Genomic DNA, 19,598 nt, shown 5'->3' on the forward strand with positions numbered 1-19,598 from the left:
TGAAACCCTCAACTTGCTTAATCTGGCAGTACGCTGTACAGGAACATAATTTCTCCCTCTTCTCTCCTATTTACTATCACATTAAGGGTTTAAACAAGCCCCACATTAACCAAAAATGCAATAACGCTAGCTAATTGTTTTAAGGACAATGGCCGGTAGTGCCGTGAATCAGATCAAGAATGAATTATTTGCTTGTAATGATTCCATTTAGGATTGTGACCTTGAAAACTGTTGAGCAATGCATAGCATGAGGAATTCTCTGTATGTATAGGTATCTTTGACACCATGGATCCTTAAGTGATAAAGTCAGAGGTGGGAGGAAGTGGTGGGGGAGGAGGGAGGAGAGAGATCTTTTTACACTGTCATGACTTTTACAGAAACAATTACAACTCTCCATGAAAGGGGTGGGATGGTCATGGATGCAAAAGACTGTGTCTATGAACATTATCCTATGGAAAATGAATACAAGCAAGTAATTCACCCTTTTAAGGATTTCTGCAATAAGGCCTACCAATAGAGAAAACAACTGGAAATTTAATTATTTGGCATTAATCAGTATAAGATTAAGAAGACACATTTTCTATGAAAACCAATTTAAGTAGTTCCCAAATAGGCTAAATAATCTCCCGAGTTGCTCCAATACATAAAATGCCTCAGAAGCTGATGGAGGGCCCAATGTATGCTAGATGCTATACAATACCTTGATACCACAAGCACTGAACCTTCACCTAACCCTGAAAGAGGAGGAGGGACATATTTCTTATTATTATGGTATTTGTTACGTGCTTACTATGTGTCAGTCACTGTACTAAATGCTGGGGTAGATACAAACTAATCAGGTTGGATGTTCCACATAGGGTTCGGAGTCTCAATTCCCATTTTAAAGATGAGGTAAATGAGGCACTGAGAAGTTAAGTGACTTCCCCAAGGTCACACAGTAGACAAGTGGCAGAGCCAGTATTAGAATACAGGTCCTTCGGACTCCCAGGCCTGTGTTCTATCCACTAGACCACGCTGCTTCTCTAACATGAAACAGATAATGAAAATGCCCCTTGTCCCTCCTTCTCTACGGATAGGTCAAGGTCAAGGTGCAGTCCTTGTGGAAGATTAAATTATCAGGCAGTTGGAGAACAGAACTGGAATCCCTGTTTCTGACTCTACAGCTAAGAGGCATCAGAGTATAGAAGTTACAGAAAAAAATCAGTTACACTGTGAAAAAAGGATGAATTTAAACACAATTGGGAAGATCTCTTGAGAAGAAATTTCTCTCCAAACAGGCATGCATATTTAAATATAATGCTACTGCCTGTAGACTTCATTTCTAGGGGCAGTATGGCTGAAAAGGTTGGTGTCTGACAAGCATTCAAGTAATGTGGCAGGAGGGCTGGCTCAGGCTAACCGTCCAGTTTTATACAACTTCTGTGAGTTGTTTGTAAAAGATATTCTAGACTAAATGACTTTAGGGACAAAAGGGAAGGAGGAGGTGGGAGTAAGACCCTAGGCGATTCTTGTCATTCAACTGACACTTGTACCCCCATCAAATAATCAAGGCCTTTAAAAGAAAAAATGGCTTCATTATGTGAGCATGGTCAAAGGGTTCTTCATTTTGCATAAGATAAAACTGAGGAGGGTAAATTAGTTGCAGTGGCCTTACAGCAAAGAGGTCTCTATGCTTGCAAATTGTGCAGTGGGTTGCAGGGGATGAAATAGAGGGAAGTTAATTGTGAATGCAACCAGGTTTATGGAGAGACCATCACAAAATTTTTCTGGATGCTGGGAGCGACAGTGGAAAGGTCTCAGTTAGATGAAACACTGGATCTGAAGAGTAATTGATGGGTAACATCTCAGAAACAGATGTGGCAAGAGTTTTCTTATAAAAGGAGAAAATTGTTTTAGTTATAGATATTACAGTAAGGGAGATTTAAAAAATGAGAGTTAAAATAAAGTTACAATTGGATCAAGTCAGGAAGAGAGAAGTGAGGAGTTGAGGACTAGGGCCTGCTAAAACGTTCTAGATTATCAGGAAGTCCAATACTACATCTATCTTTAGAATAGATACTACCTCCTACTGCATTTCACCCTTCAGAAATATAAGCAAAAAGAAGGTAATTTCAGTAGTGGGATGATTCAACAGGGGATTGAAAGAATCCACCAGCCCATTTAGAAACCATAGACATTGCAAACTTTAGAACTATTTATTTTTAAATAGTTAATTAATCTGCAATTAAACACCTTTTTAAATTTTTAATCCTATCAGTTTTGTAAATTTACAATTTCCCAGGCTTGAAAACAGTAAGACCAAGTTTTTCCCTTTCAATTCTACATTGCTTCGGAAGGCAAGCAATTGCATTGCTTTTGAGGAAAGGCAACAAGTGACATATATCAACAGATTCTACGGTGATTTTAACATACATTTTAATTTAGCAAAGAGTATATTACATTACTCCCTAGAACTATATGCGTCATATCAAGTTTACAGTCAGACATGTTTTCATGTTTTTCATTAGCTGCACATTTACCATTTGTTTTTCTCTTTAAAGGACTCTCCTCAGATACTACCCTACCTTAGCTTCCACAGCGGGATTATCCAAAATTAACTCACCTGGATTTGAATCGGAAGATTGTCTTTGACTGTATTTAACAAGGCTTCTGTGGGTTTTTCTTTGCACATTAGAACCAATTCCAGATCCATATCCTCTTTTATCAGCAAGCCTTTTGCGACCAAGCCAATTCTCATTACACCACACAAGGTTCGACCACCTTGATCCCTACAACAAAACAATTCTGAATTGATACTTTCATACTAGGAAATACCGAGGCAGTCTGTTCTTCGAAAACACATGCTTTCATTATGTGTTTTGGATAAAACGCTATTGAGGAATTGGGGAATGTTCTTCCCACAACATGCTCCTGTCTGGATACAGTACAATGCAGTGCCAGAAAAAACAGTTGTGCGTGCATGTGCCGATAAAAGCGAGAGTAACCAAAACTTGGGTTCTCGTGATCAAGGGAGTCTTCCAGTTCTTCAGGAAGAATAGGAAGCAGGGTAGCCTGGTAGAAAAGACCATGTCTGGGAGTCAGAGGACCTGGGTTTTAATCTCAGGTCTGCCAATTTCTTGCTATGTTACCTTGGGCAAGTCACTTAATTTTTCTGTGCCTCAGTCTTCTCAACTGCAAAGTGGGGATTGAATACTTGTGCTCCCTCCTACTTAGAATGTGAGCTCCATGTGTTGACAAGGACTGTGTCCAACCTGATTAATTTATATCTGCCGTATCGCTTAGAAAAGTGTTTGACACAGTAAAAGCTTAACGAACACCATTAAACACACACACAGACACATGCACAAAAAGAAAAACCTGTGTTATAGGAACTGACTGTGCTTATCTCCTTATATGGGACACAACAAATTAAGTGGATTTTAGCCATCTCTGCCAGGGATATAAAGAAGACTAGGAGTCCACAAGTCAGTCTTCTCTAATCAGCATTGCCAGCTGGAAGCCCTGGACTGCATCCAATTCATGAAGAGGTTTAACTTGTTCTTCAAACAGATGCACATTCAGGACCTTACTGTCCATAAAATATGAAAGTTAAAGCTAATTCATGCTTATCCTTGCAGCATTAATACACATTTTTGTGACTGCAAATTCGTTTTCTGTAAGGTTAATTGGCTTTTTTCTAAATTTTTGACTTTTTAAAATTCCCTTTGGAAAGGTTACCCACCCGAACACTGCCATAATAAAACATGCCCACCACACCAAAAATATAGGCCAGCAATGTCCTCAAAAATCCAAAAATCCAATCCAAAAATCATAGGTTAAAGCTGAGGATTAGACGATAGAACTTGGTAGATTACATCTAGATACCATTATTGAATTTGGAATTTCAAACTTGGAACACATATAGTTTCATTAAAAAGTGCCCATTAATATCCAATTTACTGTTAAAATAAATCTAATAGAGTAGAATTTTTTTCACACTTAGGTCTAATTTTTGTGTAGGTATGAGTAATTTTACGGTACACTTAAAAGTCTGCAGAGTTCCATAAAAAAGTGGTACAGTGCCTCACACAAACCAATAAGACCCAGCTAATGGTGCCCCACCAACGATCTAATAACATCCAATTCAGTGGGGGGTCAAAAATATCGTTAGAGAGTCACACAATGGTCAAAGTAAATACATTTCTAAAGAACAAATAATTTGAGATGGGATATCCTACCCGGGAAAAAATGTAGATTAAATCAATCGATGGTATTTACTGTGTGCTTCCTGTGTGCAGAGAACTGTACTATAAACACTTAGGAGAGTACAACGCAAGAGCTGGTAGACACGCTCCCTGCCCACAATGAGCTTACAGTCTAGAGTCTACTCACTGTACCTCAGTCTCACCTATCTCACCACCAAGCCTTTACTCACTTCCTCCATCTGGCCTGGAACTCATTCCGCTTTTCATATCTTTCAAAAGCAGAGAAGCGGTGTGGCTCAGTGCAAAGAGCCCGGGCTTGGGAGTCACAGGACATGGGTTATAATCCCAGCTCCGCCACTTGTCTGCTGGGTAATCTTGGGCAAGCCATTTAACTTCTCTGTGCCTCAGTTACTTCATCTGTAAAATGGGGATTAAAACTGTGAGCCTCACGTGACCTTGTATCTAATCCAGCGCTTAGAAGAGTGCTTGGCACAAAGAAAGTGCTTAACAATACCATAATAACAAAATAATAACAATAACTGACAGATTACCACTCTCCCCACCTTCAAAATTCTACTAGACTCCCTTCCTCCAAGAGCTCTTCCCTAACTAGGTCCTCATTTCTCCCACTCAGTATCATGTTACACTGTCTTCGAACTTGGATCTGTACCCCTTAAGCCCTTGATATTCACCCATCACTAGACCCACAGTGCTTAAGTACATCTCCCTATACACTCCCCACTAGTCATTTATATGAATGTCTTTTTCCCCTCTTTAGAATGTGAGCTCCTTGGATATGTGTCCACCAACTCTAATGCATTGTTCACACCCAATATACTCTGTTGTATTATACTCTCCCAAGTGCTTAGTACAGTGCTCTGCACAGAGTAAGCACTCAATAAATATGATTAATTACAGTGCTTGTCATATAATAAAACAAAAACTCTTCAACACTGGCTTTAAAGCACTCCATCACCTTGCTCCCTCCTACTTCACCTTGCTACTCTCCTTCTACAGCCCAGCATGCACATTTCGCTCCTCTAACGCTAACCTTCTCACTGTGCTCTGATCTTGCCTATCTCACTGCCGACCCCCCGCCCACGTCACGGCTCTGGCCTGGAACACCCTCCCTCCCCAAATCCAACAGACAGTCATTCTCCCCTCGTTCAAAGCCTTATTGAAGGCACAGCTCCTCCAGGAGGCCTTCCATGACTAAGCCCCCCCTTTCCTCTTCTCCGATTCCCTTCTGCATCACCCTGACTTGCTTCCTGACTTGCTTGAGAAGCAGCGTGGCTCAGTGGAAAGAGCCCGGGCTTGGGAGTCAGAGGTCATGAGTTCAAATCCCAGCTCTGCCACTTGTCAGCTGTGTGACTGTGGGCAAGTCACTGCACTTCTCGGTGCCTCAGTTACCTCATCTGTCAAATGGGGTTTAACTGTGAGCCTCATGTGGGACAACCTGATGACCCTCTATCTCCCCCAGCGCTTAGAACAGTGCTCTGCACATAGTAAGGGCTTAACAAATACCAACATTATTATTCCCCTGTTCTTCCCCCCTCCCAGCCCCACAGCACTTATATACATATCTCTAATTAATTTTTTATATTAATGTCTGTCTCCCCACCTCTCGTCTGTAAGCTCGTTGTGGACAGGGAATGTGTCTGTTTATTGTTGTACTGTACTGTCCCAAGAGCTTAGTACAGTGCTTTGCACTCAGCACTGAATGAATACGATTGAATGAATGAATAATAAGCATTCAATAACCACCACTGATTGGTTGATCAAATATACCAAAGCTCTACAACAGTCAAATGTTTCAGAATTCTCAGCCTGTTAGAGTGAAAGCTCCTTGCGAGCAGGTATCACATCTTGTGCTTCTGATATACTTCCCAAACACTTAGAACAGCACATTGCATTCAGAAGGCACTCAATAAATCCCATTCCTACTTAGTCTCTCTTTTATAGGTGCACTGAAAATTAGAAAACCCTCCTAAATTTATATATTCAAAACCATAATGTACACTATAAGAAAGCTGCCTGTGGAAGGCAAGCAGCATGTGTGTTTACCACAGTCTGGTTCTGCCAGTAGAGCCATTTACTAGAGAAACCACTCTACCAGCAAAAGAAAAAAAAAGGCCTATATCAGTGCTTTTTTGCTACCAAAAAAAGTTCAAGAATAGTCAACATTCACTTCTGAACTGGCTGTGAACTGGGAGGAGCAAGGAGGTAAAGAGCTAAGAACAAGAGCATTCTGAATTGCTGATTGGTAAAACTTTAAAATTCTTCTTTCTCCTTCCTTCTTTGAGGGCTCTGCCCTCCTGCACCCTCTCCTACTGAGCTCTTTACCATGTACATAACATCCCCCTATTAACAGAAGAACCAGAATGAAGTTCCTGTGCCTTCCAATGAAAATAGGAAAGTACACTGGCATCCTCCTCTGCATTCCATTATTAGTGAATACGAAGAACTGCTCTCCGGGACAGGAGACTTTATAGGAATGGGAGATTCATATTTCATTAATTAAAAACAGAATATGAAACTAGGTTACACTGAAGAAACAAGGTGTTCATCATATAAATATGGACGATAATCTGATCTCAGCCACACTTTCTCAGCCACACTTTCCAGAATTTTCCAAAAGTTGCTTAGGTATTTTTTAAATCACACCAAGCTATTTCTACCCCTAAATCAGGCTATTAACATTTTACTCTCTGAGACTGTTTGGTGCAAGAAAGAAATGAGAGAAGTCATTTATGCATTTTACTGATCTATTCACATATCTAGTTTCATTTCAAAACACAAATGAAAGATTCAGGACACATTAACATTTAAAAACCTTTAAAATGTCCCGCTACCTATTGTGAAGAAACAACAAAGCTGAGATGATTTCCTACAGTTGGCCAACTTTGTCTAAAAGTACTTAAAGGTGATATTTATAAAAATGGTATAAGGACGAGTGAAATTCCTTTAAATCTAAGAGTGCAGAACCACGGCAAAATACACTAAGAGAAATACAAAAACCTATGGAGCCAAAGTAGGGTTATTGGATAATCTTAATTAGATATACTGTAAGATAAAAACATTGCAAAAGAGCATTTTTCAAAGCCTGTACAAAGCACTATATCTATATTAAAACGATGCCGAAGTCCTAGCCAGAATTTTAAATGTAACTGACCAAACTACTACATTAAGTGATCCATTCCATGTCCTGCTTCCCTTGGGAAGCAGCATGATGTAGTGGATAAAGCATGGGTCTTGGAGTCAGAAGGTTATGGGTTCTAAACTCGCTCCAACGCTTGTCTGCTTTGTGGCCTTGGGCAAGTCAATTCATTTCTCTGTGTCTCAGCTACCTCACCTATAAAATGGGGATTAAGACTGTGAGTCTAATGTGAGATAGGGAATGTGTCCAACCCGATTTGCTTGTATCCGCCCCAACGCTTAGAACAGTGCCTGGCACACAGTAGGGGCTTAACAATAACAAAGTAAAAAAAAACTGTTCTTCAGCCAAAAATTAACTAAGATTCTTGACCTTTCTACTAAAGAAGAAAAGCTTAACTACTCTTCCATTGGGAAAAACACCCTTATCAATCCTCTATTATTTTAATGTTGATTCAAGCAGTTTTCAAGTTCTGTAGAAGTATTAGGTAATTAAAATATTTCTGTGATTCTTATTCCTCATGAACACTTCCCATTAAAATTCTATACATTGGGCTTCCTGGCTGAATCCCAGTAAAGAGCCTGACTAGATGGATAAGAGAAGGACTAGAGGGAAAAGCAAAGTTAGAATCTTAAAATAAGTGACAGCTTGTTATATTTAAACTAAATTTAAAGGCACCAAAAACAAAACAAAGTTCTCAATACCTTTCAGCAAGTGCTTTAAAGCTTTACTCTAAAGGAGATCTTACAGTTGTCAAAATGGGTCTGATCGAAGCGGTCAAGGCAATAAAGACTGCCACACTGAGTCAAATCTGTGGACTATTCAAGTCCAGAGGTCCACCTCTGGCAATGGCACTTAGTGATACACTTACCTTCCTTGACATCTATCCTCATGCTTTGTGTCTTTTTGAATCTTTAAATTTTTCTCTAATAATTCAAAATCTCGTAACATCCAATATTTTTGTTCGATAATTCATTATGGATATCTTCCATCAATTTCCATTCAGTGTTATTTTCAACCCTGAAGCTGTCAGTGAACTGAATTTATTGAGTGCTTACTGTGTGCAGAGCACTGTATTAAGTGCTTGGCAGAGTACAATATAACAATATAACAGACACATTCCCTGTCCACAATAAGCTTACAGTCTAGAGGGGGAGGCAGACATTAAAATAAATTACAGATATGTACATAAGTGTTGTGGTGCTGGTAGGGGGGATGAATGAAGAGACAAGTCAGGGTGACATAGAAGGGAGAGGGAGAAGAGGAAAGGAGGGCCTAGGGAAGGCCTCTTAGGAGATGTGCCTTCAGTACGGCTTTGGGAGAGAGTAATTGTCGGATTTGAGGAAGGATGGCTTTCCAGGCCAGAGGCAGTACGTGGGCAAGAGGTTGGCGGTGAGATAGACGAGATCGAGGTACAGCTAAAAGGTTAGCATTAGAGAAAAATCATTGTGTAGTGGATATAGCATGGGACTGGGAGTCAGAATATCTTGGGTTCTAATCCCAGCTCCCTCACTTGTGTGCTGTGTGACCTTGGGGAATCACTTCTTTGGGCCTGCTACCTCATCTATAAAATGGGGATTGACACTGTGAGCCCCACATGGGACAGGGACTGTGTCCAACCCGATTTGCTTGCATCCACCCCAACATTTAGAACAGTCCTGGCACATAGTAAGCGATTAATCAATACCATAATAATAATTAGAAGAGCAAAGTGTGTGGCTGGATTGTAGTAGAACAGCGAGGTGACGTAAAATGAGGATTGACTGTGAGCCTCATGTGGGAAATGGACTATGTCCAAACTGTTGTGTATGTACGCCAAAGCTTAGTACAGTGCCTGGCACATAGTAAGTGCTTAAATACGATTTTAAAAAAAATTTAATTCTATTTCCCACAGACTCAGATAATTCAGAAAAAGCACTTTCCTGGGACCCATGGATTTCCAAGAATATAGCTTTGTGAGGATGAACTGTAAACAACTCATTACAGGGTACAGGTACTTCAGAAACGTGCCGAAGGCCCTTCAAATCAGCAGCAGAACAAAGTCTAGGAAATGAGGCATCCCAAATGACAGCTTTCATTAGCATCATTCACCAGGCTCCTGGTCAAACTACTTAGCAGCCAAGCTACCAACAACAGAATCTTACCTAACATTTTCAAATCCAGAAAGTTAGGTTTAAATCCATTTTTTGAACTGCTTCTCATTCAAACAACAAAATTAAAGAGGCTCCCATGATAATGAACAAAATAGGGACCATGCACAAGAACCCACTCTTAATACTGAGTTAATTTTTAAGGATCAGCTCTATAGACAGGGCTGGGGGGTGTGGAGGGTAGAGAAGGGAAAAGGAAAAGAAAAAAAATACACAAATACACTGCACATGTTCAGCTAACTGCCTTTAAAATACGATGACTCAAAAGTCCCTGGGCATTAACCGTAGATGATAAGCATTATTCAGGGAGTAGGTAGGTGCCCGGGGACTTTTGAGACACTCGGTACAATAGGCCATTTACCACAAGGCAAACTAAAAGGTTGGCACTGTTCCTGGATTCTAGATATGGTGTTATGTTAATGGTGTGTTAAGGCTTTGTTCAAAGGTGGCCACTCTCCCGGTGCTGCAAAAACCAGAGGGAGCAGAAGTTTCTGATGAGAGTAGCAATTGGGAGTAAAGATTCTTTTTCTTTCAAATGATATTTAAGTGCTTATTATGTGCCAGGAATTGTACTAAGCGCTGGGATAGACACAAGCTAATCAGGTTGGACACAGCCCATGTTCCACATGGGGCTCATAGTCTTTTAATCCCCATTTTTTATATGTCAGTCAATCAATCGTATTTATTGAGCAGTTACTGTGTGCAGAGCACTGTACTAAGCGTTTGGGAGAGTACAATACAACAATAAACTGATGTATTCCCTGCCCACCATAAGCTTGCAGTCTAGAGGGAACTGAGATACAGAGATGTTAAGTAATAATAATAATAATTGTGGTATTTGTTAAGTACTGACTGTGTGCCAGGCACTGTTTTATGTGCTGCAGTAGATACAAGATAATCAGGTTGCACACAGTCCTTGTTCCACAGAGGGCTCACAATCTTAATCCCCATTTTGCAGAAGAGGGAAATGAGAAGTGAAGTGACTAACCCAAGGTGACACAGCAGACAAGTGGAGGAGCTGGTATCAGTACCCAGGTCCTTCTGATTACCAGGCCCGTGCTCTCTTCCACTAGACCACACTGCTCTGCAGTTTCCTTCCGCGGATTCCAGTTTTACTCTCAGTAATTTCCATATGTGGGTATGAAGGAGCCCCATTATATGAGCCTTGTATCCTCCATCTTTAAAACAAGGGTTTTACTACATTTCTCCAAATCTTATGAGAATGACTGGGGGAATTCTTCTCTGAAGAGTTCGAGTTTAAATTATTCTCAATAGAGTAAATCCTTCATTTGAAAGCAATTACAGTTATGTTTTGTCAGTTTTACACACAATGAAACAGCCTAATCCACCATAACCTTAAAATATACTTTCCTCTACAGTACCTCCCCCATTGGAATCTGGAATGCCTGAAAATGGCTGCTGGTTTTTCCCCCAGAAACACAGCCAATGTTCCAGTTGTTTCATGGCTTTTGGAGCTGAAGTGAAGCAGGAAAATCTGGCATCTCCGAAGGTAGCAACAGATGTAAAATCGGGCTGCTTGACATAAAGGGCTCAGTTGTTACAATGTGTTAGGAGAATTCAGGCTCTTATTAAAAGGTCTAAACAAATTTACCTGAAATTCTCCGAAGGAAGGGTTCTGGGCTTGAATTTAAAAATATTAAAAGTCTTCCTTATGACTAGATTCCCATTCATTATTCACTTCTTATTTTCCACTGAAAACACTCCTCAGAAAAATTCCATACACATCTACTTCCTGGTTCCAAACATGCATATCAGGAAATCCAAAGAACACTATGGCCCTTATTCAGAAGGGCTAAATCCTTTCAGTGCAGTATAGTAAAGCATTATAAAGGTCAATTCACTCACTTGGCATGGCTTTCTGCAGCCTCTTCTTTCTTCACTTCTGCCTCTCCCTCAGTTTTCACAGACTTATTTGTTTCATCCATCCAGTCTGAGACATGTTTTAGAGCACATTCAACAGTAGATACCATGTTCTGAACAGCTTCAAGTTCCTCTGGAGATGGATAAATTGTTGAATGTTTCACCATGACATGGCGATCGTCATTAGCAAAAGACCGAATAGATCTCTGTTTTAGAGGTGGAAAAAAATGGAAAAAATAATTTTATCAAGAAAATATAACTGGAAAAATGACCGCCCCAATATAGTTTAGAAAAATATAATTCACTGTTATGATGCTTTTTTGTTTTTCAAATATCTGAAAACAGTTTCTAAAGTAGAAATGTGTCAGCCTGCATACAGAGAGAAATGGTGAGTTTCACAGCTTTGGGAGTGCCAGACTTCCTGTCTGGGAATTCAAGTGAATTTCACTGCAGAAAGAGGGCCCTTTTTGTCAGGTTTGGCTAGAACCCTCCTCCCCACCCAAGTCCAAACTGTACATAGCATCTCACAGCTGCCTTGGATTTAAAAAAAAGAAAAAAGGGTTCCAAAGTCAGGCATGGATTCCTATGGATTGCTTCTCATGTCCTTCAACTTTCCCACACCATCTCTCGACTAAAAAATCTACGTCTTCTCTGATAAACTGGATGCCCTCACTCCCCTGTTCAATCATTAGTCCCAACAATCCCTGGGTCACTTTTACTGATTGCTTCATGCCACAGAACAGTGCTGGTGGAAATTCAGAAACTGGGCCTAATTTGGCCATTTCAAATTAAACCTCACCTGTCAGAACTCAGCAACACCACCACAACTTCCTCAGGCTCGCGTGCCCACTGCCCTTCCAGCTATTCCCAATTTAACTCTCTATCAAATTCTCAAATGCCCCATCTCCGAATCTGCCCTGTCTCTCACGACTTAGACAACAACTTGCTGACAAAACCGAAACCATCGGAAATGAGTTTCCCCAAAAATCTCCCCTCATACCTCCAGCTCCTTTCCACCATCTCATCTGCTCTCATCCATCAGGGTCATCTCTCAGGCCATCACCAGTGTGCTTCCAAAAGCTATTTCCCACCCCCCTCCGAGCCCATCACGTCTCTCCTTGCACCCACTCTTCTCCCCTCTCTCCATCACTCATTCTCTGATGGATCCTTAGCCTCTGCCTTCAAACAGACCCAAACTGCTATCCTAAAAAAAGTTTTCTCTGGCCCCTACTAGATCTCCTGGCTATTGCCCCATCTCCCTTCTCCCATTCCAGTCCAAATTCCTCAAATGGATTCTACACACCTGCTGCCTCTACTTCCTCTCTTACAACTCCCTTCTTGACCTTCTATTATCCAGTTTCTGCCTCTTTCTCTCCCCTGAGACTGCTCTCTTTCGAGGTCACCAATAACTTCTTCCTTGCCAAATCTAATGGACGCTACTCCACCATAATCCTTCTTGACCTCCCGGCTGCCAATGACACTGGAATACTCTGGAATACACTGGAATTGGAGAAGCAGCGTGGCTCAGTGGAAAGAGCACGGGCTTTGGAGTCAGGGCTCATGAGTTCGAATCCCAGCTCTGCCACTTGTTGGCTGTGTGACTGTGGGCAAGTCACTTAACTTCTCTGTGCCTCAGTTCCCTCATCTGTAAAATGGGGATTAAGACTGTGAGCCCCATGTGGGACAACCTGATTCCCCTATGTCTACCCCAGCGCTTAGAACAGTGCTCGGCACATACTAAGCGCTTAACAAATACCAACATTAATACTCAATTAATCAATGGTATTTACTGAAGACTTACGTGTGCAGTGCTTGGCAGAGTACAGTACAACTGAGTTATGAGACACGATCCCTGCCCTCAAGAAATTTACAGTCTACTGGGGATGCTGGATTGTGCCTGCACTATAAATCAATCAATTTACTTACTGAGCACTTACTGTGGGCAGATCTCTGTACTAAGTGATTGGGAAAGTACCTTACAATAGTAGTACAATGATAGTTACAATATAATAGTACAATAGTAATGTTGGTAGACACAGTTCATGCCCAAAAGGAGTTTACAGTCTACAGGGGTAGATAAACATTAAAATAAATTACAGAGGGGAAATAGTAGAGTATAAGAAGATATACTGTGGACCACTTCCTTCTCCTGATATGACTATCTAACCTTGGCTTCACTGTCACTGTTCTCTGGGCTCTCCTCCTATCTCTCCGGCTGCTGCTCCTCAGTCAGGCTCCTCCTCTGCCTCCCACCCTCTAACTATGGGAGTCCCTCAAGGTTCAGGTCTGGGTCCCCTTCTATTCTCCATTCACATTCACACACCTGAGAGCATTCACTCCCTCCTGCAGCTTCAACTAGCATCTCTGCACAGAAGATTTCCAAATCTGTTTCTCTCCTTTTCTGCAGTCTTGCACTTCCTCCTGCCTTAGGACATCTCTATTTGGATGCCCTATAGACACCTAAAACTCAGCATGTCCAAAAGCGAACTCTTCATATCTTCCCACCTAAACCCTGTCCTCCCTAGACATATCACTACAGACAACATTACCACCCTCACTTTCTCACAAGTCCAAAATATAGGCATCGTCCTCATCTCATCTCTCTCACTCAACTCATACATTTAATGTGACTAAATCCTGTCAGCTGTACCTTCACAAGATCTCTAAAATCTGCTCTTTCCTCTCTATCCAAAGTGCTATCACACTGATCCATGCACTTATCATATCCTGCCTTGGCTATTGCATCAGCCTCCTCACTGACCTTCCTGTCTCCAGTCTATCCTCTCTTCAGTCCATCCTTCATTCTGCTGACCAGATCATTTTTCAAAAGAAGGTTCAGTCCACAACTCTTCAAATGCCGCCAATGGTTTTCCAACCATTTCTGCATTACACAAATTCCTTACCATTTCTTATAAAGCACTCCCTTCTAGCTTCATTCGCTCATCTCCTACTACAACCCATCCCGCACAGATTGCTCCTCTAACACCAACCTACTCTGCACCTTGATTTTATCTATCCCATCACTGACCTATGCTCATGTCGTCCCTCTGGCCTGGAACCCCCTCCCCCTTAATATCCAACAGACCACTACTCTTCCCACCTTCAAAGTCCTCCTAATACCACATCTCCTCCAAAAGACCTTCCCTAACTAAACCCTCATTTCCCTTCACCCTCATCCTTTCTGCATTGCTTATGCACTTGGATCAGCGCTCCTTAAGCACTTTATACTCACCCTACCGTCAGCGCCTCAGCACCTATATACCCTTGTGTAGTTGTGTACATATTTATTACTCTATTTTATTAATATGTATATATCTATGATTGTATTTATCTATTTTGATGGTATTGATGCCGTCTACTTGTTTTATCTGTCTCCCCCTTCCAGACTGTGAGCCCGTGTTGGGGTGGAGATTGTCTATCTGTTGCCAAATTGTACTTTCCAAGTGCTTAGTACAGTACTCTGCACACGTAAGTGCTGAATAAATACGACAATGAATGCATATCCTTATACCCCGCTATTTTCCTTTCTGTAATCTACCTCAATTCTTTAATGCCATCTATTTCATCGATTAAAATGGAAACCAACAGGCATGATCTCCCTAAAATTCCCCTTGTACCTCAACGGATCCTCAGGAATCATGTCCACTAACTCTACCGTACTTTCTTTTCCCAAGTGCTGTTTGTACCAATACTCTGCACTAAGTGTTCCATATATACCACTGATTGATTGACTGTTTGAATCAGGATGAGACAATGTTAGTGGAGCTATGGTTAGATATTACTTAGGGGAGAAAGGGATGGTCTGTGGTGTCCAAAGCAGTTGGAAGGTTGAAAAGGATTAAGATGGGGTAGAGGTCATTGGATTTGGCAAAGACTGGTGACCTCGGAGAGGGCAGTTTCTGTGAAATGGATGGGGCTAAAGCCTGACTGCAGAGGTACAAGGACAGAACTGGAGGGGAGGAAGTGGAGGCCATGAGAATAAAAAAGTAACTCAAAGAGTTTGGACAAGAGTAGCGGGAGAGAGATGGGGAGATGACTAGAAGGGACAATATGGTCTAGGGAGGATTTTTTTATGACAGGGGATACATGAGCATATTTGAAACTGGTGGGAAAGGAGCCACTGGAAAGTGAGCGGTTGAAGATGGCTCAGGGACAGGGCAAGTGTTTTAATAAAGTGTGAAACAATGGAGGTCAGAGGCACAGGGGTAAATTTTGAGGGGAAACGGGAGATCTCTAGGAAGGCTGGGAGACTCAATGATGGGGTGGAAGGAGGATTGAACTGGAGAGATACAAGGGCGAACTTAGGGCTAACATGCCTGATGGGTTCTATTTTAGCCATGAAACAGATGGCAAAGTCATTGAGCCAAGTGATAGGGGGAAGGAGGGGAAGTTTAAGGAGGGAGCTTGAAACGGCTAACACAGGCAATGGGCACGGGAGTCAATACAGGAAGAGAAAAATTATGGATGGGCAAAGAGGATATTTTATTCATTCAATCGTATTTATTGATTGCTTACTGTGTGCATAGCACTGTACTAAGCGCTTGGGAGAGTACAATATAACAATAAAGAGACACACTCCTTGCCCACAATGAGCTTACAGTCTAGAAGACAAGCTTACAGTCTAGCAGGTGAGGATGTTTGAGATGGACCCGGCTGGCCTGATGTCTGGATCTCTGCCAGCAGCACTACACAGCTCGTGCACAAGAGTGGAGAAAGCACACCGTGGAGGTGATCCAGGTCTGTAGGTCTCACTCTCGAACTGAGGATGGTTCCCATGGCTCCATTAGGGGGGATCCCTTTCTTCTCAATTTACACTCTCTCCCTTAGGGAGCTCATCTGCTCCTATGGGGCCAACTATCAAACCCACCTAGCTAGCCTTGATTTCTCACTTTCACTGCAATCTAGCATTCCTCCTGTTTCCAAGACATTTCTACACAGACAGATGCCTCACTGGCATCTCCAGATCAACATGTCCAAAACTGAATACTTTACAGTCTCTCTCAAATTCTCTCTTCCAACAAATCCGTTGACAGCACCATTATCCTCCCTCATCCTCGAATCCACATCCATGGCGTTGAGAACGTGTCTACCAACCCTGTTATACTGTAGTCCTCCAAGCGCCTAGTACAGTGCTCTGCACAGAGTATGTGTTCAAATCCAATTAACTGCTTGACCACCTTCTCAATCAACCCCTAGATTCAGTCTGCTGACAAATCTTGTATTTCTTCCAGAACATTTCCCTTCTTCAGCATCATAACAATAACAATAATAATAATGATAAAAAATGGGAGTATTTGTTAAGCGTTTACTATGTGTCAAACAATAGGGAGGATGCAAGATAATCAGGTTAGACACAGTCCCTGTCTCGCATCAGACTCTCAATATAAATAGGAGGGAGAACAGCTATTGAATCCCCACTTTACAGATGAGGAAACTGAGGCCCAGAGAAGTTAATAGACTTGCCCAAGGCCATAAAGCAGGCAAGTGGCAGAGTTGGGATTAGAACCTAAATTCTCTGACTTCCAGGTCCTGTGCTCACTTGGCCACACTGCTTCTAAACAGACATCATGCTGCTACAGACACATGTCCTATCTTGGCTTTACTGCACCTGCTTCCTTGCTTCTAGTCTTTCCCTTATCTAGTACATACTTCACACTGCTGCTCAGATCGTTTTTCTAAAAGGTTCTGCACTTGTCCCCCATCTTCAAAAGCTCAAATGGTTTCCCACTCCTCTCCACATCGAACAGAAACTTGTGACTCTTGAGTGCTGCAGGGCACTCAAGTGGCTTTCTCCTTCCTACTTATCCACTCTTCTACCGCCCTACCCCAGTTTGTATGCTTGGATCCTCTCCATCCAACTTACTACGTCTTGTTCTCGTCTCTCTTGCCATAGACCTCTTCCTCATACTCTCCCTCCTGCTTAGAATTCTCATCCCCTTTACATCTTGCAGACCACTGCTTTCCCCCTGTTCAGCGCCCTTCTGAAATGACCCCTCCAGGAGGATTTCTCAGATTAATTTCTCACCTTTCCCCACATACCCCCAAACGGCCTCTTTTGCACTTTTGTACTTCGTTGTGCACTTACACCCACCCCTCTACTCCCAGTAACACTTCCATAACTTTATACTCTATTATCTCCTCTAATTGATTTTAGTGTCCTTCTTCCCTTCTAAACTGTATGATCCTTGAGAGCAGGGATTGAACAATCAAAATGGTATTTATTGAGCCCTTACTGTGTGTAGAGCACTCAATCATGCACTTAGGAGAATACAGTATAACAGAATTGGTGTACACGTTCCCAGAAAAATTAGCATATGGTCTACAGGTCATGTCTACCAATTCTACTGTACTCTTCCATGCTCTCCTCTGCAACTAGTAGGTCTTCATATATTACCAGCTAATTGACTGACAGTTAATTTGTCAACCTTGCAGTTTGCTAGCTCACAAAGTAACTCGCCTTCCCTCCTACAAAGATTTTGATTTTCCAAGGTGGCAACACCATTTCTATAAAGCTCTGATAAACAATAGGAAATCAGTTTTCATATTTCAGAAATGTCACCACCCTGATTTTAACCATTTGTTCAATTTGATTAAAATCACAGGGCAAGTCTTTTATTTTTTTTTACAAAAAGAGGTGAATTAGTTTTTTCTTCATTTTCCAGTAATTCAAATTATACAAATATATTCCAACTTTAAATGTCTCACATTAGTTGCCATCTGCTAGTGATGGTCTCTTACTACTGCGTAGAACTACACAGAACATAGATTAAGTCAACATTTTCTGTAATTTACTATAGTTGACCGGGAGAATTCCTTTTTTCATTATACTTGTGGGATCCTAGTGAATATTATCCTTTCATCCTGTTGCATTAGTACTTATATGTCCAAGTGGTAGAAAAGTGATATATTAAGACAATATTTTCTAGTCAAACAAGCTGAGGCATGAAACTTTCAGTGACTTGTCAAAGTTCACCCCAATAAGTCAAAGGCTGAACTTTAAACAGAATGGCAGTTCCTTGACTGCGAGACTTCTTTTTTTACTCATTTGATCACCATGTCTCTCAAGTGGTTAAATGCGAATGACTGTTTGGCTGGGTAAAATCTTTGCAGTATTCATGGTAATGATAGTAGTGTTAATCTCAGTCTTAATTTTTAGCAAGAAGGAAAAAATATTTAACCTTGGATGGGGGTGTGGAGAGCAAAAAAAATCTGCACTGAATAAGTAATATTCAGTTCAAGGTCACCTGGCCGTTTACAACAATTTGCTAATGCCAGTTTTATTAGACAATGTTATTTATGAGTATTCTCTCATTCATACTAAATAATTCATAGACTGCAGACTTATGAGGCTCCATTCTGTGGTCTAAGGCCTACATAATAAATCACATATCCCATTTGTTTTGCTTAAATAGTACAGTGCCATCTTTCACTGAGTATGTATTGAAAAAATAATCACAAATTCTCTTATCACAATTTAACTGTTAACATATTCAACAGCGAGTTAAAAGAACTGGACTAAATTAAGTATAATTACCTACCATGGTGTGTTATAATATTTTAGCTTCTTTTTCCGTTCCTTTCCCCTCTTCTTTGCTGCCTTCACTGGACACTGCTTTACGTGGCAGAACCTCCTCATAAGCCTCTGTGTCCCCTGACAGCCCAGAGTTAATACAGCCAAAATGCTGAGAGTTGCTCTCAGTAATACAGCTGCAAAGGAAAGAAAAACAACTTTTAAGAATGCTAATTTACAATTATTTTCCAAACAAGGTGTAGAGCACATTACCAAACTACTGATTAAAGCAGCAGGATTCATGGAGAAAAATCACCATATCATTTACCTCTAAACAAAAATCTGATATATCTGCAGAAAGCATCTTTTTGTCGCTCCCTTAGCTTACCGTGATCATTTCTTTAGGTGTGCTCATTTGACTGGTTAGTCTGGTTCTTCAGCCAATAAATGGATGGGACTTTATCTGAAGGTTACCTAACAAAGGACTAGCAACTAGGTCAGTCAAAATAAAGGAAGAAAGCTTCCGCAGTCATGTAGTGCTGTTCTTTAACCATCAATCAACCAATGGTATTTATTGAGTGCCTCCTAAGTCCTTGGGGAAAAAAAATCAATCAATTCGTGGCATTTGCTGAGCTCTTACTGTGTGCAGAGTAATGTACTAAACGTTTGGGAAGGTCTAATACAACCAAGTCCATAGATTCGATCCCTGACCACAAGGA

General features: G+C 41.2%; 1 protein-coding gene across 4 annotated transcripts in view; it reads right to left on the minus strand.

Moving 5' to 3' along the window:
• LOC100092510 (spermatid perinuclear RNA binding protein) overlaps positions 1–19,598 on the minus strand; it is a 115,676-nt gene that overhangs the window by 33,065 nt on the left and 63,013 nt on the right. For all 4 annotated transcript variants that reach the window (XM_029062078.2, XM_029062080.2, XM_029062079.2 and 1 more), the window contains exons 2-4: positions 18,908–19,076; positions 11,355–11,575; positions 2,603–2,768 (exon numbers count right to left, since the gene is read on the minus strand). In XM_029062078.2, the coding sequence (XP_028917911.1) occupies positions 2,603–2,768; positions 11,355–11,575; positions 18,908–18,910 (390 nt within the window). In that variant the 5' untranslated portion in view covers positions 18,911–19,076. The remainder of the gene's footprint in view (positions 1–2,602; positions 2,769–11,354; positions 11,576–18,907; positions 19,077–19,598) is intronic.

This window comes from Ornithorhynchus anatinus, chromosome 4, assembly GCF_004115215.2.
Source record: "Ornithorhynchus anatinus isolate Pmale09 chromosome 4, mOrnAna1.pri.v4, whole genome shotgun sequence".
Taxonomy (NCBI): domain Eukaryota; kingdom Metazoa; phylum Chordata; class Mammalia; order Monotremata; family Ornithorhynchidae; genus Ornithorhynchus; species Ornithorhynchus anatinus.